The 23,539-nt window shown below is 42.1% G+C and overlaps 1 protein-coding gene and 1 pseudogene across 1 annotated transcript; one reads left to right on the forward strand and one right to left on the reverse strand.

Moving 5' to 3' along the window:
• The window catches only part of LOC113019578 (protein NLRC3-like), a 576,297-nt pseudogene that overhangs the window by 149,381 nt on the left and 403,377 nt on the right, over nt 1–23,539 (forward strand).
• On the reverse strand, nt 1,242–11,330 carry LOC113009950 (stonustoxin subunit beta-like). Its single transcript, XM_026148655.1, has 5 exons — nt 11,152–11,330; nt 8,759–8,920; nt 4,908–5,081; nt 3,268–3,314; nt 1,242–3,092 (listed from the first exon to the last, which is right to left on the reverse strand). Exons 2-5 carry the CDS (start codon nt 8,857–8,859, stop codon nt 2,509–2,511), a joined length of 906 nt encoding a protein of 301 aa, XP_026004440.1. The 5' UTR covers nt 8,860–8,920; nt 11,152–11,330; the 3' UTR covers nt 1,242–2,508.

Genomic DNA, 23,539 nt, shown 5'->3' on the forward strand with positions numbered 1-23,539 from the left:
GTAAGTACAACTCCTCCGGTTTCATATGCAAAAAAAATTATTGCGCTAGCTTACGTGGTTGCAGAGCTACCGGGATTTAAAAATAGTTACGCAAAATGGAGCGTGTCCGCTCCGACCGGCTTTAAAGGGTTAAACCAGCTGCTGCTGTTTTGGATTATACCTCATCCTTACAGTCACCCCTCAGGATCCCTGTCCCTGTATACTGCTAACAAATTTCTCAGTCATGTATTTTAAGAGAATAAAAGAAAGAAGGTTTAAACGGAAGGAACAAAATTTAGGTAAATACAAAATCAAAAGACAAAACCCCCCCAAAACAAAAAAATGGAGATGGCTCAATGTGAAAGCATCACTTCCTGTATGGGGATAGCCAACTGTTTACATGTCACATGTATAATTAAACAATAATTTACAGTCTCTTGATTTTTTTTTACCCATCTGACCATCAACTAATTCTGTGCTAACAATACGCACGGAGAAACACACAACAGAAGCTCTTTCCAGTAACACTTTCATGTGTCACTGTCAGCTTGTTTTGAACGGGATTTTCAGAAAAGTGTCGAGTGACTTTTTTTTGTAGAAGTTAGACAATAACAACCATTTTTTTTGAGTCATTTAAGATTTAATTTTATCTGCATTGTCACTTAAATTTATTTCCTGAATTAGAACTTTAACAGATAATTTTAAAAAACAAACAAACAAAATAATCAGTTTAATCCAAGAGGAAACTGAGAGCCTTTTGTTTAAGTTTTCTTGTCCTTTACAGCTAAACAGCAGATTGAAATAAAAGCGTTCAGTACAAAAATGACTCATCTGATAGTGGGACTCTCAACCATTTGACCTTAGAACTGAAGAAGCTTCTCGGATGAGAGGTGAAACGTCTTCAAGCAACTTAAAGGAGTCCAGACACTTTTCTTTGCAAGCTCCTTTGACTACATCATAATAAATGCTGCTTTTCTCATTGGGATTCTAACCAGGTCCATAATAAATGGATTTGCTGAGCTCAGCATTTTCTGCTTTGATGAAAGATAAACATGAAGCTGGATTTCTTGTTGAAAATGCAAAGGAGCTGGTTGTGAACTAAGCTTCAGAGAAACACTACATACTGATATCCAATGTGAAGCTTTGAGTGGAAAAAGACATGAAAAGGGTTCTCTTTTGGAAAGAGCCATTTAAAGATGCAATACTCAAACAGAAGTTTGAACCTGTACTATTAGAGCCATAAAGGGAATTTCGACAATATAGACTTTAAATCCAAATGGAATATTTATTTAAGCAATGTTGCAGGAACAAAGAAAACCGCTTAATCAGATGATCTCAATTATACAGTCAGATTAATTAAAAAAAATTCCATAAACTTCCTAATCTACCCTATGGTGATTACAATTTCATCTACTGGTCTGTGGATGGTTGAGAGAGTAGGGAGAGAGTCAAGTCCTGGCCAGTAATGCATTCTTCTCCCAGTCTTGCTAGCGCAAACCCACATATGGAAGCAGTTACTCAGTTGAAAGTAATCCAAGTCTTCTCGGCTTCAAATCAACTCCACACAAGTGAGCAGAGAAAAACAACAATTACATTTCCAAATTTTAACTCCACAGTGATTTGGTTAAAATATAGATTCTCAAATATTATCTCTTATCACTTCACCAAACTAGAAGAAATAAAAACTAAATATTCTCAGACAACATTTTTTACATCCTCTTCACAGGCTTGCACCACTCTGATTTCTCTTGAGAAAGTTGATAATGAGTTTCCACTTCTCTTGACACCAGACCAGTACAGGCTTTTCTATTTGATTCAGAATCAACACTAAGTCTAAAGAGCACGCTCTTTTCATCACACAGATTACATTATTTGATTACATTTAAAAAAAAAAAAAAAAGACTATTTTAACATCATTTGCAAAATCATATGTAAATATACACATCTGTAGACCTTTGTATTACATTTACCATAATAAGACTGGGCGTTATTCTTTATTTACTATTCATAAACGGGGATAAGCTGAAGATTTCACTCCTACTGAAACAAAAAAACATCAATTTAACCACAGCAGCTTAGACTGAAATCTATTTAGGAACATCTTTCCATAAACCAACATGATTGTACTGTTATTGAACAATCCGGTCACAGAAATGATGTAGTAGAGTTGCTGTGCTAAATTTAGGTGTACCTCTGAAACTCCCAAATGTCTTCTCAAAAACTGTGTTCTTATCTTCTCTGTTCAGACCTTCCTTCCTGTCCTGCTTCCAAAAATGACTCAAATAACCACAGCATGAGCGACACTGTAAATTCCATGCTTTGAGTGAAAAAAGAAAGAAAAAAACATCTGGACCCTGGAATAATGGTAGCTTCCATTTTTTAAGGACTGAAGAGGAAGAAGTTTCCAAGGAATCGTTTAGAACAGTTTAAAAGAACTTTTTAAGAACTGATTGAATCCATGAATCTGAAAACGTGTTACTGAGTAAAAGAGACTGATATGTACAGATTGAACAACAGTCTGTTCAACAGTCAGACTGTTTCTCTAACAGGAGGATGCTCTTTACACTCAAACCTGCACAGAGTCACTGACGAACCAGACCAGACTGTAAACCCAGGATAAAGAGTTTCAGTGAATGTGGTGTTGAAGGTGTGGAGGTGGATCAGAGTGTCAGAGGAGACTCTGTAGAAGGACAGAGTGCCAGCAGGACAGTCCACATACACTGCTACTCTGTTAGAGACAGAGGAGGAGGAGGAGGAGGAGGAGATGGAGATGGATGTTTTTATGTTATTGTGCCAGACACAAAGAGGAATATAATTGGAGCACCACAAACTCCAGGACTGATCATTCCATCCAAACACACAGTCAGGACTCTCTCCTTTCCTTCTGGTTCTTCTATAACTCACAGACATGCGAACATTTCCTCTCCACTCAACCTCCCAGTAACAGCAACCAGTCAGACCATTTCTGCAAAGCAGCTGAGGGCAAATATCAAATCTGTCTGGATGATCAGGATACGACTGAACCTCCTCCACATATGTCACCTGGCTGTTGTTGTCAGATAGTTGGAGGTTTGTGTGAACTGTGTTTGTGTCGATTGTGAGTTGACAGGAATCTGATGGAGAGAACAAACACAATCTAGCTGCAGTTATTGATCCATCATCTGTTCATTGATTGACACTTTGATGATGACTCCTGACATCAGAGATGTGAATGAGTGATGTGACAGTTTGAAGATGGTTGAATGTGTGCTGCTTTGTTTTCATGAATCCCATTAAAAACACACTTACACTTCCTCAGACCTGGTGTCAACCATCGTTCTCCAGCAGGCTCCACCCTGAAAGGAGGAGGGGGGTCAGACCAGCACAGTCTCTTTCAGCATGCACATATGGACATTACATCGCTCTCATATTTATCAGTGTCTACATACTGTTAGACACTGATAAAGAAACAGTCCAACATTTTCAGAAATACACTTCAATCCATACGTGGATCAAACTGCTGATGATTTGGTCTGATCCTGGATCTGTCAGTACACCACTGTATTGAATGAAATATGACTGACTCAAACTGTGAACTCATGTCTTTTCAATACAAATCCCCTGTACTTCCTGGATACCTGTTTGTTCCCGTGGTATGGAGTCTGGAGGAGCATGAGCATAAGTGGCTGAAGAGGAGCGAGAGTGTGGACTATTTTCCTGCGTTCCTTTCCCTGGAGACACCTTGTATATATGTTGCACTGTTGGATTGTAAATAAACTTGTGAACTCTCTTTTCCTAAAATCTGAGTCTGCACCAGAGTCCTTTCTGTCAGCATTGACAGATTTAATTTATGCCCTTTTCTTTTTTAACTTGTGATGCGTTTATATCCCATGAGTTACAGGGCTTCTAAACCCCTTTTCATCATTTAAAGCTATTGTTTATTATTGTCACATGGGGGTGTTGTGAGGCTGTCTTTCGTTTATGATGAAGATACGACTAGTACCCAGGAAGCATAATTTTTTCCTTGCCTGTGAGATCTCCCCTCTAATGTCAACCATATGGAAAAGATATATATAAATCTTATAAAGTTTTTATCTGTCTTGTATGAAACTTGTATGAAAAGCATACAGGAGTGAAAGCACATATAAGATCCCTTGAAAAATTATATAATGAAACTTGTATGTTTTATATACTTACTAAAAAAATATATGAAAGTAATGAGAAAGTGGCCACTTTCATGAGTAAATCATATATGTTTTTACTATTTCTTTTCCATATGGGCAGTCAAGTGTGTGTCGAAGTGCAACAGGAAAATATCTTTGTATGCAGTGCTGGAAACCAATTAATGACCAAATTCTTTTTACATATCAATCGTACTAATCATCAGCTGATGGTTTACCAGACAGCAAATTTTTTATAAAGTCATAAAAAGAATCACTCTGAGGCTAACAAACATATCAATGGGTGCAGGAAGCTGAGGATAAGGAATTTTTCGTAGCAAGTAATCCAAATTATGCCACAGTATATAAATGACTGACCTCGTGCTGAGAACGGATCGCCTCAGGTATTCTTCTGACTGAAGTTTGGCCTGTTTTCAGCATCTGTTCCTGCTATTAAATTGCATTTGTCTCTGACCATCAAAGACCCTCAAGTTAAGATTTATTGAGGCAAAAAAAGTTTGCGTTTATTCTCCAGCTTGTCTTTGCTGTGTTTACATCGTTAGATGCCAGCTAGCCCAACTTCAGTAACCCTATAAACATTCCTGAAGTAAGAAAAATGAGGTTTTCTTACTTCATTTATGTCAGAAGTGATAGAGCTGTACATTTTAAGTTTTGAGAAACAAACAGGAAGTGAGTGAAGGACACAGTAAATGTTCCAGTGAAAAGGCTTTCAGTTTTCACTGGAAATGTTTCCAGCTCTTTCTCCTCTATCAGACATTCTCCCCATACCTGAGAGTGTCCAGTCTCCAGCTTGGATCCTTTAGTCCAGCCAACAGCAGCTTCATCCCTGAGTCTCCTGGATGATTGTAGCTCAGGTCCAGCTCTCTCAGATGGGAGGGGTTGGAGCTCAGCGCTGAAGTTAGAGAAGTACAGCCTTCCTCTGTGATCAGACAGCCTGACAGCCTACAGAAATGTGCCATTAATACGTTACATTAATACATTAATTTATAAATAAATCAACTATTAATATAATAACCGATATGTAAAAAAACAAAAAAGATGCATTCTTAGATCCCAAAACCCATGCCAGTGGATCTCAGGGTGTGTGTGTGTGTGTGTGTGTGTGGGGGGGGGGGGGGGGGGGGGGGGGGGTGTGTGAACAACTCCTGGGTTGGCCGGGTCAGGAAAACTACAAGATTAAACCTGTGGATCTAGCTGCTGTGGACCCAGCTGCTCTGGATCCAGCTCAGGCACGTGCAGAGGGGAGCACCCGCCCCTTTCCTGATGGGTGCCCAAAATGTCCTTTTGTTGAGGCAACTTTTTTTTAATTTGTGCCTCAACTGTCAGTCTTTTACCCAAGGTAATCTGCCATTTTTGAGGGGTTTAGGTCAAAGAACAAAGACCATGACAATAACTAACTAGACAGCTCTTTCTCTTTATATTTATCCTCATCGTATCTTCGTTGACCAAGTATATTGAGATTGATTCTGGACTTTTTGAAATTATTAAATATTGGTTTTAGTATCTGTGTATATTATTCTCTTGTGCATCTGAAATCTGTTATGGTTCTTAATTTTTGCTCTGTTATGTTAGTTGCTTTGCATCTCTCTGTCTCTCTCTTTATACTGTGTCTCACCTGATTTCAGTTTCAACAGTTATTCACAGTTATAGTTTAATGACTTTTCAAATGTCGAGTGTTTATATGAAAATAATTGTAATAAAGAGTTGGAAATACATACATACAACAGTCTCGAGTTTATTACATAAAACTGAAAAGCATGATAAATACAACAATCTTTAATTCATCCATCCATCCATCCATCCATCCATCCATCTTCAACCGCTTATCCGAGGCCGGGTCGCGGGGGCAGCAGCCTAAGCAAAGAGGCCCAGACCTCCCTCTCCCCAGCCACCTCCTCCAGCTTATCCGGGGGAATACCAAGGCATTCCCAGGCCAGCCGAGAGATATAATCTCTCCAGCGTGTCCTGGGTCTGCCCCGGGGCCTCCTCCCGGTGGGACATGCCCGGAACACCTCACCCAGGAGGCGCTCAGGAGGCATCCTTGTCAGATGCCTGAACCACCTCAGCTGGCTCCTTTCGATGTGGAGGAGCAGCGGCTCTACTCTGAGCCCCTCCCGGATGGCCAAATTTCTCACCCTATCTGTAAGGGAGAGGGCAGCCACCCTTCGGAGGAAGCTCATTTCCGCCGCTTGTATCCGCGATCTCGTTCTTTCGCTCACTACCCACAGCTCGTGACCATAGGTGAGGGTAGGGACGTAGATCGACCGGTAAATTGTGAGCGTCGCTTCTACACTCAGCTCCCTCTTCACCACGACGGACCGGTGCAGCGTCCGCATCACTGCAGCCGCAGCACCAATCCGTCTATCGATCTCCGGCTCCCTTCTCCCATCACTCGCGAACAAGACCCTGAGATACTTGAACTCCTCCACTTGGGGCAGGAACTCATTCCCGACCCGGAGTGGGCACTCCACCTTTTTCCAGCTGAGAACCATGGCCTCAGATTTGGACGTGCTGATCCTCATTCCCCCTGCTTCACACTCGGCTGCGAACCGTTCCAATGCAAGCTGGAGGCCTTCACCTGATGAAGCCAACAGAACCACATCATCCGCAAAAAGCAGAGATGAGATTCTGAGGCCACCAAAGTGAAAGCTCTCCGCCAGAAATCCTGTCCATAAAAATTATGAACAGAATCTATGACAAAGGGCAGCCCTGGCAGAACCCATCACCCACTGGGAACGAGTCCGACTTATTGCCGGCCATGCGAACCAAGCTCTTGCAACGGTTGTATAGGGATTGAATGGCCCATCGCAATGGGCCAGACACCCCATACTCCCGCAGCACCTCCCACAGGACACCCCGAGGGACACGGTCGAATGCCTTCTCCAAGTCCACAAAACATGTAGACTGGTTGGGCAAACTCCCATGCACCCTCAAGCCGCATTGTTCCTCCTGTATCCGAGGTTCGACTAGCGGGCGAACTCTCTGTTCCAGCACCCTGGCATAGACTTTCCCAGGGAGGCTGAGGAGTGTGATCCCCCTGTAGCTGGAACACACCCTCCAGTCCCCCTTCTTAGAGATGGGGACCACCACCCCGGTCTGCCAGTCCAGGATTACTGCCACTGATCTCCACGCAACATTGTAGAGGCGTGTCAAACAGGACAGCCCTACAATGTCCAGAGCCTTCAGGAACTCAGGGCGGACCTCATCAAGACCAGGGGCTCTGCCACCAAGGAGTTGTTTAACTACCTCAGTGACCTCACCTCCGGAAATTGGCGGGTCATTCCCCTCATCCACAGACTCTGCTTCCTCCTCGGAAGACGTGTCAGTGCGATTAAGGAGGTCCTCGAAGTATTCCTTCCGCCGCCTGACAGTTTTCTCAGTCGAAGTCAGCAGTGCTCCGCCAGCACTATACACAGTGCAGGTAGAGCACCGCTGCCTGACGGTTTGCCAGAATCTCTTCGAGGCAATCCGAAAGTCTTTTTCCATGGCCTCTCTGAACTCCTCCCACACCCGAGTTTTTGCTTCAGCCACTGCCCGAGCCGCATTCCACTTAGCCTGTCGATACCTGTCAGCTGCCTCTGGAGTCCCACAGGCTAACCAAGCCCAATAGGACTCCTCCTTCAGCCTGGTGGCTCCCTTCACCTCTGGTGTCAACCATTTGGTTCAGGGATTACCACCATGGCAGGCATCAACCACCTTGCGGCCACAGCTCAATGCAGCAGCTTCAGCAATGGAGACGCTGAACATGGTCCATTCGGACTCAATGTCCCCAGTCTCCCTTAGAATGCTGTTGAAGCTCTGCCGGAGGTGTGCGTTGAAGATCTCAGGACACCCTTACTACGTGTTTAGGTGCACCAGGTCTGTCCAGCGTCCTCCCCCGCCACCTGATCCAACTCACCACCAGGTGGTGATCAGTTGACAGCTCAGCCTCTCTCTTTACCCGAGTGTCCAGAACATATGGTCGCAGGTCTGGTGATATGATTACAAAATCGATCATCGACCTGCGTCCTGGTGCCACGTGCACTTATGGACACTCTTATGTTTGAACAAGGTGTTTGTTATGGCTAACTGTTATTTGCACTGAAGTCCAATAACAAAACACCGCTCGGGTTCAGATCAGGGAGGCCGTTTCTCCAAATCACGCCCCTATAGGTCTCGCTGTCATTACCCACGTGAGCATTGAAGTCTCCCAGTAGGACAACAGAGTCTCCAGGTGGAGCACCTTCCAGCACCCCACCCAGGGACTCTAAGAAGGCTGGGTACTCTGAACTGCCACTCGGCGCATAAGCGGCCGGGGATCAGTCCGCCAGGGCCTCCCCTCCTGTCCGCTGCCCGACACACAATGCACCCGACCCCTATGGCGCCTCCTGCGGGTGGTGGGCCTGCGGGAGGATGGGCTCATGTGCCATTTTCGGGCTGTGCCCGGCCGGGCCCCATGGACTAAGGCCCGGCCACCAGACGCTCGCCCTCAGGCACCCTCCCCAGGCCTGGCTCCAGGGCAGGGCCCCGGTACCCCTATCCCGGGCAGGGTAAACTGTTCCCTCGATGTTTTCTTCATAAGGGTTTAATTACACGAATATAATTGATTTAATAATTTTTGGAAAAGTCTGGATCCTGACCTGAGAGCTTCCAGTGTACAGTGTGGACTCTTTAGTCCAACAGACAGAAGCTTAACTCCTGAATCCTGCAGGTTGTTGTTACTCAGGTCCAGCATTCTCATTGAGCTGAGAACTGAGGACAACTCTTCACAGCTTCTCTCCAAAAGGTTACAGCCAGACAGTCTGAAAAACAAAGGTATTTAGGATCAAATGAAACCAATTTAAGTGTTCAACCCAAACAAGAAAGATAAAAAGTTTAATATGCACCTAATGCATAACAAAATAACTTAAAATACATATATATTACATTTCCTCATTAAAACACAGATATGCCACATTATTTAAATGGAAACCAGTAAGGACTTGTTAGATTTAGCAATTCTAGTCTAGCACTCTGTCAGTGCGTCCCAGGGTGGCTGTGGCTACAATTTAGCTTGCCATCACCAGTGTGCGAATGTGTGCGTGAAAGGGTGGATGACTGGATGTGTAAAGCGCTTTGGGGTCCTTAGGGACTAGTAAAGTGCTGTATAAATACAGGCCATTTACCATTTACCATTTTAGTTCAGTACCTGCAGGTACAGTCATATAGTACTGCTGATCACTTTCCTAGTTTTAAAATCTGTGAGTATTGTTCCTTGATACAGTTCAAAATAATCTTTTTTTTTTTATATAATAACATACCAAACAATGCTATAGACAATCAGCTCATCTTTTATTTAAAATAAGCTGTTTAAGTATGGTTAAGGACAGCCCTCAGTCCTTGTAAAATCCACTTGCCATGACTTATGGTTTAGAGGTTAGTAAAAACTGTAACCATACTAAAAGAAATCTGCCTTATTATTGGAAAGCTAATTTCTTCAGAGACATTTATATATATTTTAGAACATGATTTAAAAAATCCGGCCTCGGATAAAGCGGATGAAGATGGATGGATGGATTTTAAAAATATGACAGGAGGGAGTGAAAACAAACACAAATATTGCACCAGGGCATCTGTTTGGGAAACAGTACGATAATATTTTGCTTAGTGTAGGATATAATTGCAGCCTGCAAACACTCCTTTCAATGTGAGAGAAACTAAAATGTTATGAATTATTGTATGTATGTGTTATGTCTTATACACACAAGCTGTGGGCTAGACTTCCGGGTGAGCATATGCTTGCGTGTCTGTCTGCCGCTGCTCTCCATATGTGTGTTCTCCGTGTGTAGCTCCATTTTAATTTTTCGCTAAAGTTTCAGTAAAAAAGACTAGATGCTACAGTCCCTAATAATGCATTGCTTTTGTTACGGATTCAAATATTGGGGATGGATACAAGAGGAAAAAACCACAATAACAACACTGGTCTGGCCGGGTTGAGTCAAACGATGATTTTAATGATCACGCGCGTGGGAGATGGACACCGTACGCAGACAGCATCAGATCTCAAAATTGTGGAGCATTGATCAAACTCTTATAGCCTCTAGTGGCCCCCACCTAATCATAAAAGCCTAAACATTCACATTCATTCTCTCACCCAGCGCCTAAGCTACGACCTTGGCTCCCTGTTTATCTGCTCCTGCTGAGATGGGGCAGAAAACTCCAGTATGTTCTGTTCTCTTTTAATCAGACAAATAAGGTGATGACTTTTTGAGAACAGTATTTCTTTTTAACTCAGCAGTATAATGCATCATAAAACAATATCATTCATTCACAATAAATCACCAATCTAATGTAATGCAAATCAGTTTAACAAATGCAATAGTTATCACCTTCTTCTAATTCAGGAGAATAATGCAAACTAGAACTACATAATAATTCACAATCTTTAATTAAGGGTCTAACATGGTATAAAATAATATTACAATCCCACACTCCCCCTGTTGAGCTCTTTAGAATAAAGAGCTCACCTACACCCTGCAATCCAGTGTGGCCGGGTTCATTTCTTCATACCCCTGAGGCCCTTTGTCCCCCTGTTGGGTGAACCATATGTGAGATGACCTCTGTGTTTGCGCAGTTCAGATGCAAGAAAAACTATTATTACAAAAATAGCAGGTACAGATGACACTCCCCAGTTCTCCCACAGCTTTATTTTGGTGCCACCTTATACCCCTCAGACGTACTCAGACTAGAACCTCTGTCCAAGGAGCTTTTAGCCTTTCCCACACTTTCAATGAAGGAAGGCTGTTATAAGGAACGGCAGCCCAGAAACTTTCCCAGTAGCACACATCGCTATGTGCCTAAACTTTCAGTCTAATCTGCCATTTTTTCTTCCTTGGTTAGGTTTAAGGATTAGAGATCTGATCGAGATTATCATATTAAAATTAGTATTTAATTTTACCGTTTTAGCCTTAGAGCATGGCTTTTTTATTTGACCCTGGAAAACCTGGATTTTATCGTTTTTCCTGTGATCGACTCTCCTGGGGACCTGACTTACCAGCCTAACGCGAGCCCTTGCTGCCCTCTGCATGTACTACTGTTTGGCCCGTCACTGCTGTCAGGGTCTTGTGTGTGGATGAGAAGAAGAGGACCCAAACGCAGGACTCACGGTGCAGGATAATGGTGTTTATCGGAAAGGATGACACAACGAGAGCAAGAGATGAATGGCTGACTGACTGGACTGGACTGAACTGAACTGAACTGAACTGAATTGAACTGACTGACTAAACTGAACTGAAAACAAACAACATCAATGAAAAGACAGTGAGCGAGTGGAAACTGAGGACTTAAATGCACTGATGAGGATGATAATGACAGACCGGTGAGTACACAGCTCAACTTAATCAAACTAACATCACACAGGAAAGGAACTGGCACAACAAGACAGGAAATGTGAACGAGTGAGAAATAAACTCAACATGAACAAACTGAAAATACAACCCAGGAACCCTGACAACCGCATTCAAGTATCTGTTTTCTAAAGCTGTCAACGGTGTGCACAGTGCCAGGTAGGTAATCACAGCTACTTTTCTGGCACTGGACTGTAAATCGTGGCTCAGTGGCATGCTGGCTAACGCAGTTTAACTTGGCTGTGTGATCAAATGGAGAAACTATGATTCCCCATTTAATGTATAGAACTGTGCATATTTGCATGTACACATATATTCTTACAAAGATATATGGATGTCTCACAATGTTTTCTATAACGTTTTCATCTTATCTATTTTAATTCTTTTTATTTGTTTATATTATCCCTCTGTTCAGCACTTTGGCTGTCACTTGATGTCCTTTAAATGTGCTATATAAATAAAGTTGACTTGACTACTTACAGAGCTTTGTTAGAGGCTTTGACCAATGGGAGCAGCCTCAGAAGAGCCTCCTCTGAAGGAGAGTATTTCTTCAGGTCAAACACATCCAGATCTTTTTGTGATGACAGTAAGATGAAGACCAGAGCTGACCACTGAGCAGGAGAAAGTTCATCTGCGGAGAGACTTCCTGATCTCAGGGACTGTTGGATTTCCTCCACTAGAGAACGATCATTCAGTTCATTTAGACAGTGGAACAGATTGATGCTTTTCTCTGCAGACAGATTCTCACTGAGCTTCTCCTTGATGTAGTCAACTGTTATCTGATTGGTCTGTGAGCTACTTCTTGCCAGTGTAAGCAGACCTTGTAGGAGAGTCTGATTGGTCTGCAGTGAAAGACCAAGGAGGAAGCGCAGGAACAAGTCCAGGTGTCCATTTGGACTCTGTAAGGCCTTGTCCACAGCACTCTGGTAGAAGTGTTTCTCTGCAGATTCTCTTGTTTCAGACTTCTGGGAGGTTGTTTGTTGTTCTTCCAGCAGATTGAGTCCAGAGTTGATGAAGGTCAGATGGACATGAAGAGCAGCCAGAAACTCCTGAACACTCAGGTGGATGAAGCAGAACACCTTGTCCTGGTACAGTCCTCTCTCCTCTTTAAAGATCTGTGTGAACACTCCTGAGTACACTGAGGCTGCTCTGATATCAATGCCACACTCTGTCAGGTCTGATTCATAGAAGATCAGTTTTCCATTCTGCAGCTGATCAAAGGCCAGTTTTCCCAGAGACTCAATCATCTTCCTGCTCTCTGGACTCCAGTGTGGATCTGTCTCAGCTCCTCCATCATACTTGACCTTCTTCACTTTGGCCTGAACCACGAGGAAGTGGATGTACATCTCAGTCAGGGTCTTGGGCAGTGGTCCTCCCTCTCTGGTTTTTAGCACATCCTCCAGAACTGTAGCAGTGATCCAGCAGAAGACTGGGATGTGGCACATGATGTGGAAGCTTCGTGATGTCTTGATGTGGGAGATGATCCTGTTGGCCTGCTCCTTATCTCTGAATTTCTTCCTGAAATACTCTCCTTCTGTGGGTCAGTGAACCCTCTGACCTCTGTCACCAAGCCGACACAGCCAGGAGGGATCTGATTGGCTGCTGCAGGTCGTGTGGTTATCCAGAGGCGAGCAGAGGGAAGCAGTTCCCCATAATGAGATTTATCAGCAGCTCATCCACTGAGGTGGACTTTCTAGGGTCAGTTAGGATTGCAGTTTTGTGGAAGTCCAGAGGAAGTCGACACTCATCCAGACCATCAAAGATGAACACAACCTGGAAGTCTTCAAAGCTGCAGATTCCTGCTTCTTTGGTTTCTTTAAAGAAGTAATGAACAAGTTCCACCAAACTGAACTTTTGGTCTTTCAGCAAATTCAGCTCTCTGAAAGTGAATGGAAATATGAACGGGATGTCCTGGTTGGCTTTGTCTTCAGCCCAGTCGAGGGTGTATTTCTGTGTTAAGACTGTTTTCCCAATACCAGCCACTCCCTTTGTCAGCACTGTTCTGATTGGTTTATCTCTTCCAGGTGAGGCTTTAAAGATGTCTTCTTGTCTGATTGTTGTTTCTGGTCTGGTTGGTTTCTTGGATGCTGTTTCAATCTGTCTGACCTCATGTTCATCATTGACCTCTGCAATCCCTTGCTCTGTGATGTAGAGCTCTGTGTAGATCTGATTCAGAAGGGTTGAGTTTCCTGCTTTAGTGATCCCCTCAAACACACACTGGAACTTCTTCTTCAAGACAGACTTGAGATTATGTTGACAAACTGCACCATAAAGTTCTAAATAAATAAAAAAATATTGGTTCATCTTTAAAAAGTCAATATGAATATTTTTTGAATACATATTTTTAGACATTAGCAAATGTTTCACTTATCCAACAGCTTAAATCTTCATAGAAATCGTCTTACTGCTCTGGAGACGGTCAGCCAGCTCCACCTGCCTTATTGTCCTCAGGAAGTTTAGTGTGATCTTTATAAATGCCTCTCTGCTGCTCCTCCTCTGCTCATCATCCTCCCTCTGACTCTCTAAACATTCTGGGTAATCTGTAGTCAGAACCTTCTGGATCTTCTTCAGCTCGTCTTTCACAAAAGTGATGATGTTGTCCTCCAGCCGCTGAAACAGAATACTTTATGTATGACCCAATTAGACTGAAGTCATGGAGCCAAACATCAGATCCATGTTGGGCACACTGATAATCCACTGGTCTACAAAGAGCAGCATGGAGATGACTGTGAACAGAATAGATGTAAAAGTAGTTGTTGTACATGTACAGACCATAAATATGGAGTCCATGTGTGTTTGATGCTGCTGGGCAGACTGACCACTGGGAACCTCTGAACTCTCCTGGTCCAATCTGTGGAGGAATCATAAAGAATTACTTCAAGCACAGAACAGATCAAGAAGTTTTCTGCCTATCAGCCATAATAGTCCCAAGGAATCCTGAACATCCTTTTAAGGTTCCTTGTGGCACCAAGTGGTCAAAGAGGGGATTGAATAGCCATTTTAGTTTTATTGTTGATTGTTGTCAGTAAGCCAAGTGGGAAAATATGTTATTCAATAAACAGTAATTCTTGTAATTATGTCTACAGTTTTGGCTTGACATTAAGAAAAGCTATTACATCAGAATTGTGTGTAGTTTAGTTTCGTATGTAAGCGAAGATAATGGAATGGCTCTAGGGCCAATTATCAGCAGTGTATAAAAGGCTGCCAATTAACATCAGAGGCTGTTGCAGGAACCCACCGCTGGGTTATTGAACATCAACAGAGAGAGAAAAAAGCTATTTTCTGTTGCGTCCCCACCTAAAATGGAAAATGAGCACAGTCAGAGGTTAAAGTGGATTCAGAAGGTGGGGGAACCTAAAATTGGTTGGTATGGCTCAATGCGGGGAAAAGAATCATAACTTGCAATAAATTCTATTGAGAGCTCCGGTAGATTTTCTTAGTGAACAGGCTGTGATCAGCTGACCTGCTGCTCTTTGTGGATGTAAACAACTGAATTCAACCAGCTGTAAGCAGATGCTTTATGAGTTGTTCTGGCTGATTTAATCCTCTACACTCACAGTACACTGTTTATCCTGTCGGTTTTCTAGATGGTTTAAACTTGGGATAAAGGTGGAATTCAGTCAATGAATCTCAGCATCATCAGCTAAAATTCATATGAATATCTGCTACACCTGATGTAAGCCAACCGTGACCTGAGATACTTGAACTCTTCCACTGGGGCAAGAACTCGTCCCTGACCTGTAGTGGGCACTCCATCCTTTTCCCTTTAAACTTCCTGTTTCCATCAAATGCAGTCCTACCTGTAACTACAACCTCTGTTCTTCCTCTCCTGTCCTGTCTGTCTTACATTTGTCCCCATCTCTAACTAAATTTAGCTTTCAATCTTGCAGACACTGCCTGGTTTAGACTCTTCAGCCTCATCTCTCTATATGTGATAACCGTTGGTGATTAATGCAGTATTAATGTAAATAATATTCCTTCTAGTCAAAGCAAAGTTAGGGTTAGTATCAGATTTGGCTGATAAAGTTTTTAAACACACTTTGTAATTAAAGAATTGGACTCAGGAGATGACCAGGTCAGCTTCTAGAAGATCTGAGATTCACACAATATTTATTGTTGAGTTTCTAGCAGAATACTTTTATGCTCCATCCAGATCATCAATGTAACAAATCATGAATATGAATAAATGTCTCACGATAACTTCATTTTTCAAGCACAGTCTGAACCACAATCTGGACCAACAGAAGTTCGCAGGCTGTTGAGCAGATCTATAAAATGTATAAAACTGATTGATCGGTGGAGACAAAATTAGCATCTTTCCTGTAGAGCTCATTTATTTTTGAGCTGTGCATGTCTGAACCTGCAGCTTTTATAACTCAGTGGATCATCAGCAGTACAAGAATGCCATCTGCTGACATAATAATATATAACATAACAGAAATGTTGAGATGGTGTTAGAATAATTTATTTTCTCCCCTGTACGAGGACATCTGGCCAGCAACACCAGCCCATAAATCCACAGAACATGCTGAGACAACAGAACAATAGACGCTGGCTGCAGAGGTAAGCTGTGATGCTGACAGATGTCAGAGTTTCACTGTGAATAGTTTTAAGGAGCTGTGGTATGTAGCAGGAGAAAATCTGACCAGGGCAGCAAACTGACGGAGCTGAGTGTGTCTGCATGATGCAGTTGTTGTTTGGCAGATAACATCTGATTCCAGCAGTTTTTCATTCAGCAAGTTTCAGGTTTATAGGAGAGCTGATCAATAAATATGATTTCTGTTTAGTTATTTTCTGTTTAGCTTCAGTTGATGCTGGGTTGTTGTGTGACAACCAGTCAGTTTAAACCCAACTCGTAAATTAAGACCTCATTGTGTGAAGTGTACTTACCTATGTTTTGCTTTAAATCCAAGAAACCATCGGAATTAGAGAGAGCTCAAGAAACTTTTTGTAAATAGTGCAGGAGAATCTGTGCAGTGTGTTTTGCATTTGGAACACTGCACTGGGAGCTGGGATTAGTGGACATCACATTTTTGGAACTGTTGGTTACAATGTTTCTGCATTTGTAAATAAATTCACTGTCCCTGCTAAGGAAGTCTTTTCTGAGCAGTTTCAAAACCTCATGCGAAGAGCTTGGTTTATTAATGAAACTAGTATGTAGTTTGGTGTCAAGAACTTGTCACTATATTAACAATAGTTCACATATTTAATTAACTATATCAATGTATTAATTATGCATTTAATTAATGGGTTAATCAAATATTCATTTATATGCATTAAGATCCTATTCTAAGATGTGTTTTTCTTTCTTTTTCTTTTTAGATTTTTTTGCAATCATATAGGCTATGTCATTTATTCCAAAATTTGTATTATACAGTATTCCCTTTCGATAGTGTCCAAATAAGACTATTATTTACTGTATTTAATCTAATTAATAATATCTATGGTCAATGTTTGGTGAGACTGACAGGTGGTGGGACAGACCCTCTGATCACTTCCTGTTCGCCAAAGTGGATTTTTAGTTGCTTGGAAACCAAAGACTTATTTTTAAGAGACAGTTTTAATGGGATTGAGTGATTGAATGATGTCTTTGCACTGCAGTGTATATACAACAACATCAAGCGGTTACATCAGCTCTCAAAGAGTTCAAGTTACGAATAGCTCACCTCTCTGCAACAGATGTCTGCTCGAATTTAAAATTAATGGGACGATCTGCAGACCAGCCACTGTTTAGGGACACACAGCTGGGATCAGGTTCAGGTCCAGCGGGTGTCGTATGGATACTGTTAGAAGAAAAAAAAAAAGCTGATAAAGACTTAGAATACCTTCTGTGGTGGAGGTGTGGTCCGTTCCTATAGTGAGGTCGACATGAGAGGAGTGTGCAGTCAGATGGAAAGCTGGCTGGCATCTGTGCTGAACAAGAGAATTTGATACAAGTGCACAATCAATAAAAACTGTTACACAATTGAAAGAACAGTGTATCCACGGTCCGTTGGACCTTCCTCATCCCAAAGACAAAGTGGTTTGCACACTGAGCTTGAGCAGAAGGAAATGCCAAGCTAGTGTTGGCAGTGTAAGAACATAACGCCACCCAGAGGTAAACACAGTCATTAACACTGTGCAGGACTATTGATGGGCTTACTGTGAGCAGCAGGAGTTTAAATGTACATGTTGCACATGTTTTAGAGAATAAAGGAATTCCTCGCTCAGTGACTTCCCTTGAGATCCAGTTTAGAAACCGGGAAACAAAGACAAGCAGTTGATTTAAATCAGACACCAAACTGACATCAAATAGTTTGTGTTAGTAACAGCTCACCTCTCTGCTGCAGACACAGGCTGGACTTTAAATCTAATGGCTTCATTTTTAGATGGATCACTCTTTAAGGACACACAAGTGGGTGGAGGTCCAGGTTGGTCCCTGTGAGTGATGTGCAGTGATGTGAGTGCTGAGCTGTGACATGGAGAAGAGTCATGGACAGTTAGAGATGGTCATCTCACCTCTGAATGGTTTTAGAGGGAGGGACTCCCTCCTCTCTGTCCTCACACTGATCCATGCTGCTGAATTCACATCCACATCAGCTCACACACACACGTTCTACCTTCACCTGCAGAGGAAACACAAATCATTCATGTGCACATCAACTGTGTGCTGTCCAAATATCAGCTGCTTCTTTCCTGCTTCATCTCAGTGTCAGCTAAGAGAATGACAAACCCACTATGTGTCAACATTTGATGGATGATGACACAGAAATGTGAAATGATATTGACCCAAATCTGTCCTGGTGATAATGAGAAGCTCTGATGAGTTTTGACTGTCTGAGAAGTTACTAGGATGTTGAAACACTGGGACTCAGCCCAGTCCTGACATCTTTGCTATTTTCACTTGATAACAGCAGCTGTTTAAAGTTAATGAGTGTATTTAACAGTAAAGTGAATGTGAACGTGAGACACTGTGTGCTCACAGCTAAAGGCTGCAGTGAGCTGTGTTAAAGCGTCTTTCACACAATGATCCTTTAATAAACACTCAGAGCTCCATGTTGATGAAGCAGTCATGGGTGAGGTTTTCTGCTGACATGTTGACACTGTGACTTCAGCTTTTACAGGCTTCCTGTTTCATATTACACTTCCTCCTCACAGTCGGCCTTATTTCACAGCTGCAACTAAATTTCCTGAAGAAAATCCAAAGACAGCTGAACGTTAAGGCATCACTTCCTGTCATGTCATGTTTAAGTTACAGCTAGAATAAATCATAATTTACAAAGTCTGCTGCTTTTTCTGTAACCATCTGACCATTAACTAACTCTGCTGCTCTCATTCACAAAGCGCTCAAATAGATTTTTAACTTGTGTCTTTCAGAGCTCTTAGCATTAGGATGCTGTCTGGCTACCTTAGCGTTCAAGCTCTGGCAGGTGTCTCGTTTGTAAATATTAATCACAGTGATGGTAAAGGCTAACTCACAAAGTACAAACTATAAGTACAAACAAAGTACAAATTATACATATGTACACAAACACGAACGTAGCTCAAAACGGCGGACACACTCGGCCTCGTTGGTCCAGCTGTGAGTCCGTTACCGTGAACTATGGAGCGGCAGATTTGTGCTGTTTGTGCAGGAACTAAGCTGCACACAGCTGATGTTAGCCAGGAAAACATTACAAACTGGAGAGAACGGAAATAAAACATGAGCAGAACAAACAGTAAAGTTCATAAAGATAAACTATTAAAGAAGGAAATAAAGCAAACTTACAGTTTCTTCAAACACACACCAACAACAAGCTCCACTCCACACCTGGACACTAAACACAGACACACAGGTGAGCTGCTTCCTGGAAGGAGGCGGGACTCTAACTGAGGCATGGCAGGTGGGAGGGGCAAGGAGGCAGATTTTCACAGTAAGAGCTCTTTGTTTTTCAATGAACTTAATTTCACACTGATAATTTGTGGTTGTGTAACTTTATGTGGTCAGATTGGACTTAAATCTATCACAATCAGGAATTTAGAGGATTCAGAAAAATGTTGATGGAAGACGTTCTCACTGTGGATTACAGTTAGTGATGTGCGGATCGATCCTGAAATATCGATTCCTCCGATACCAGTCATTTATGTTCTAGAATCGATTCTCACATTAAAATATCGATATTTTAATAACTTAGGATAAATTTGTAGTTTATAGTTAACAGGATTACAGTGGAAAGACACTATATCGTTCGGATTGTCTACATTGGAAGGAACTACTTACTCTTCCGCCTTTCATAGTCATGTGCGAAATACGGCTGTATAAATGTGTCCCTTGGCGTGCGCACTCACAACACTGGCTGAGCGTAATGGTAGTTATGTGCGGACGTATTTTACATCCACAAACAGCCAAGACGTGGTCTGCGATACATGTGGCAAGAAAGTGAGGTGTTGTGGCAACACCACTAACTTTGTCAAACACATCAGAGTAAATCATATCACAGAATATGACAAGTGTATGTTGAGGCGAACTGAAGAGGAGGAGTGGACAGGGACAAGTGCTGCTAGCGCGAGACAGACGTCTCTCACGGAGTCCTTTAGTGTTGCAGGCATGCAAGGTGTTCAAATAGCCACAACTTCAGTTTTTTTTAAAATTCCTGTACGATGAATTCTGCATTATTAAGTGATAAGAACAAGTAATCTGATGTCCTGTAATCATTATGACGCTATAATTTGAGATATAATAAAAGATTAAAGTTTTTGTACAAAGTATCGGTATCGGATCAGTATCGTCGATACCGCCCTGAATTTTACTTGGTATTCGATCGGAAAGGAAATTAGTGGTATCGCCCATCACTAATTAAAGTCCTGATTTTCAAGTGTCATTAACTACATGGATCCAAATGGAAAAATCCAGGCTCAAATTAACATAAAAGTACAGTTACAACTTAATGAACTGTAAGTGAGTTCTGTTCTAAACTTCACATTTGACAGTCTGAACATTTAAATAATTTTACTGCTGTAAATGCATAATATATTATAGTATATTACATTATATAAATGTTCCACTGACTGCAGCAATAAATAATAAACCAAAGGCTTCGTAGTCTGTGGGCCCACTGTGGGTCCTGAATGACTTCCATGAAAAAACCTTTTAAGTGAGTCCTCTTGTCTCACAAGTCTGAGCTCCTCACTGAAATTCCGCTTCAAACCAACCAAGTCCAAACCTGCTGCACAGAGAGACAGGTGAGCTGCTACCTGGAAGGTGTCAGGGCTCCACCTCTGATTGAGAAAGAAGGTGGATTTTCACAATAAGAGCACGTGTTCCAGGAGGACTGATGTATTTTGAGCTGTAGAATAAGGAGATGGACTGATGTTATCTGACACAACCTCTGTCTGCAGAAAATGAGTCGATGAATAAACTGCAGGTGATGGTTTCCACACATCAGACTGAATTTGTTTCAGCTCACAGCTCCAACATTACAACTATTTTAAATTCAAACACTTTCATCAGCCTGAATATCAAACATCATAACTTACAAATAGTCTGCTGACTGCTCCTGTAGATGGAGGACAAATGTTTATTACAGCTACAGCTGTGGAGGAGATGTGAGCATTAGTGTTTCCTCTGAAGAAGAAACTCTTCAGCTTCTTAAAGTCAACTCCACATCCCCAATTTCCTCTTTTAAAGATGAAGATGGTTTGTGAAGAACTTTGATGTTTCTAAAATTTAGGAAATGTCACAACTCTATGTTATTGTTTGGCTTTTTCAGTGTTTTATTTGTTTGTGAGTAAATCGGTTTGACTGAGATTAAAGTTATTAGATTAGATTAAATTAAATTTTACTTTATTAATCCATCGGGAGGGTTCCTCCGGGGTTTTCACACAGCTGAATAAACGTCAAACAGAAAACTCATTAAACAAAGTGTGAGACGGTCGAGAGTTTGCTCCAGCGCGGGGTTATATTTTAGATACCAAGGAGCAGACGGCAGAGTTTCACTCCACCGAGGGAGCTCGTGACGTACTACCCGGCTTTCTTTAGACCACGAAGGCCTGGTCCTCAGGTGGAAGCAGCCTCTGAATTTGGACACCCCCGCTGTTTCCGGGTGACATTTAACGTATTTTATCCGATAAATAAACACTGTAAAATGTATTTATCACCCCCAACAGCCCTTTTGAATGTCTCCCTAATTCTGAGGTCTCAAGGTTGGCAAGTATGGCACTTCACTTTTTTGCCACATGTATCACAAACTACGTCTCAGCTGTTTGTGGAGGTAAAATACATCCGCACAATTACGCTCAGCCAGTGTTGTGAGTGCGCACACCAAAGGGGCTGCGAGACATTTATACAGCCGTGTTTCGCACATGACTATGAAAGGCGGAAGAGGAAATAGTTCCTTTGAATGTAGACAATCCGAATGTTATAGTTTCTTTCCACTGTGTTCCTGTTAATGATAAACTACAAATTTACCCTAAATTACTAAACTATCAATATTTTAATATGAGAATCGATTCTACAACATAAATGATTGGTATCAGAGGAATCGATATTTCAGGATCGATCCGCACATCACTACTCGCAGTAGCACAGGAACAGAGCAGGAGGGAAAGAGAGAGAAAGAGAGCCAGGGACAACAACATCACATTAGAAAGGTATAGTAATTAGGCACTGTTTTGGATGTTCAGTTAACGCTAGAAATGTGCTTTGGAATTTGTACGTGCTTTTTGGAGTTTGTACGTGCTTCGTCACTAGGGGCCACCGCATATATTTATATATAAACATATATGAATAAAACCACTTTTTTTTTACATTAGTAATTCCTTTTGTGCATAATTTTATATTATTGTTAATAATAAATTAATTAAGCAACAAAACAACCTGAAGAGCCGGTTCAGAGCTGAAAGAGCCGGGTCTTTTTAGTGAGCCGAGCCGAAAGAGCCGATTCTCTAAAAAGAGCCGGAAATCCCATCACTACAGAGGACCCCTTTCCACTTCCCACATTTCTCAATGTGACAAGCTCTCATAAGTTTTCCGAGTTTAGTTTGTTGATGCTGCTGCCGTCACAGCCGTGATGTGACAGCTCCATTTCTTTTGATTTTGATGAGGATTATTTTCTACCATGGCGCACGTTTTTCCATTCAATTGGAGGCTTGAGGTGACAACAAGCAGACCAGAAACGAGCCAGCTCCATATACAACTCACGTTGCCTGTCTGACAGCAGTGTAGTAGTTGAGGAAGGCTGAGGTTCATGCTCAGCCGGCGCTCCTCTATGAGAGTCCCCAGTTCAGAGGAAGCTCAGAGGTGTTTCTCCACTTTAAAGAGAAGCAGATGTTCCTGTGAGATGCAGGACAGGAATATCTGAACGCCATGCTTCCATTAAGAGGAGCCCCTGCTTCATACCTCCTTACACCTTTACTTTCTCCTCTTTCCTTTACTCCTTCATCGTCTTCTCAGTCCTCCCATTCTCCCTTTTACTTCCTATTCTCTCCTTTCCTCCCTCCATCTCACCAACTCATTTTCCTTGGTTGTCTCCTTCTTTTACTTCTTTCCTTCCATCAGTCCCTTGTCCCCACCTTCTTTGTCCTTCTCTCCTTCCTCAGAGTCTTAGTCTTAAAACATGAGTGCTTAGCTGCAGGGAAATGCTGAAAAAGCTCAAAGCTTTCATTGTATCCCTCTGATTTCACAGCAGTGTTCTGGGACTGAGGGTTTTTGTGTCAGAAGGAGAGTGAAGCTGACAGTAGAGACACTGCAAAAGGAAACACCAGCTGGCTGGGCAGTATTGTGAAACCAGAGCAGTGCATACTCTGTGTTACAGTAATAAATAATTAGGCAGCAGTCTAGAAACACTGTGTTCATTGTGTGTTAGTTTGTGTTTCCCTAGTAATGGCAAGATAAAGTTTCATCAGGGTTTGAAGCCTTTCAGCTAACTGCCTCAAGGAGGTTCAAATGTTGAGGGCTTCATGTGTACACAAACCCCCCTGCTGGTAAAAAAAAAAACCCCCAAATAGGCAGAGTTATTATAGGTCATGTTAAGTGCACTATATGTGTTTGTTTTTACCAGTGTGTGCATGGCAGCAAAA

Source organism: Astatotilapia calliptera, chromosome 3, assembly GCF_900246225.1.
Source record: "Astatotilapia calliptera chromosome 3, fAstCal1.2, whole genome shotgun sequence".
In the NCBI taxonomy this organism is placed as follows: domain Eukaryota; kingdom Metazoa; phylum Chordata; class Actinopteri; order Cichliformes; family Cichlidae; genus Astatotilapia; species Astatotilapia calliptera.

Coding starts and splice junctions, on each gene's coding strand:
- LOC113009950 (XM_026148655.1), bottom strand. CDS start 8,859: ATGAGAATGCTGGACCTGAGTAACAACAACCTGCAGGATTCAGGAGTT. Junction 3,315..4,907: donor TGGAGACTGGACACTCTCAG/GTATGGGGAGAA, acceptor TCCTCCTTTCAG/GGTGGAGCCTGCTGGAGAAC. Junction 3,093..3,267: donor GACACCAGGTCTGAGGAAGT/GTAAGTGTGTTT, acceptor TCTCTCCATCAG/ATTCCTGTCAACTCACAATC.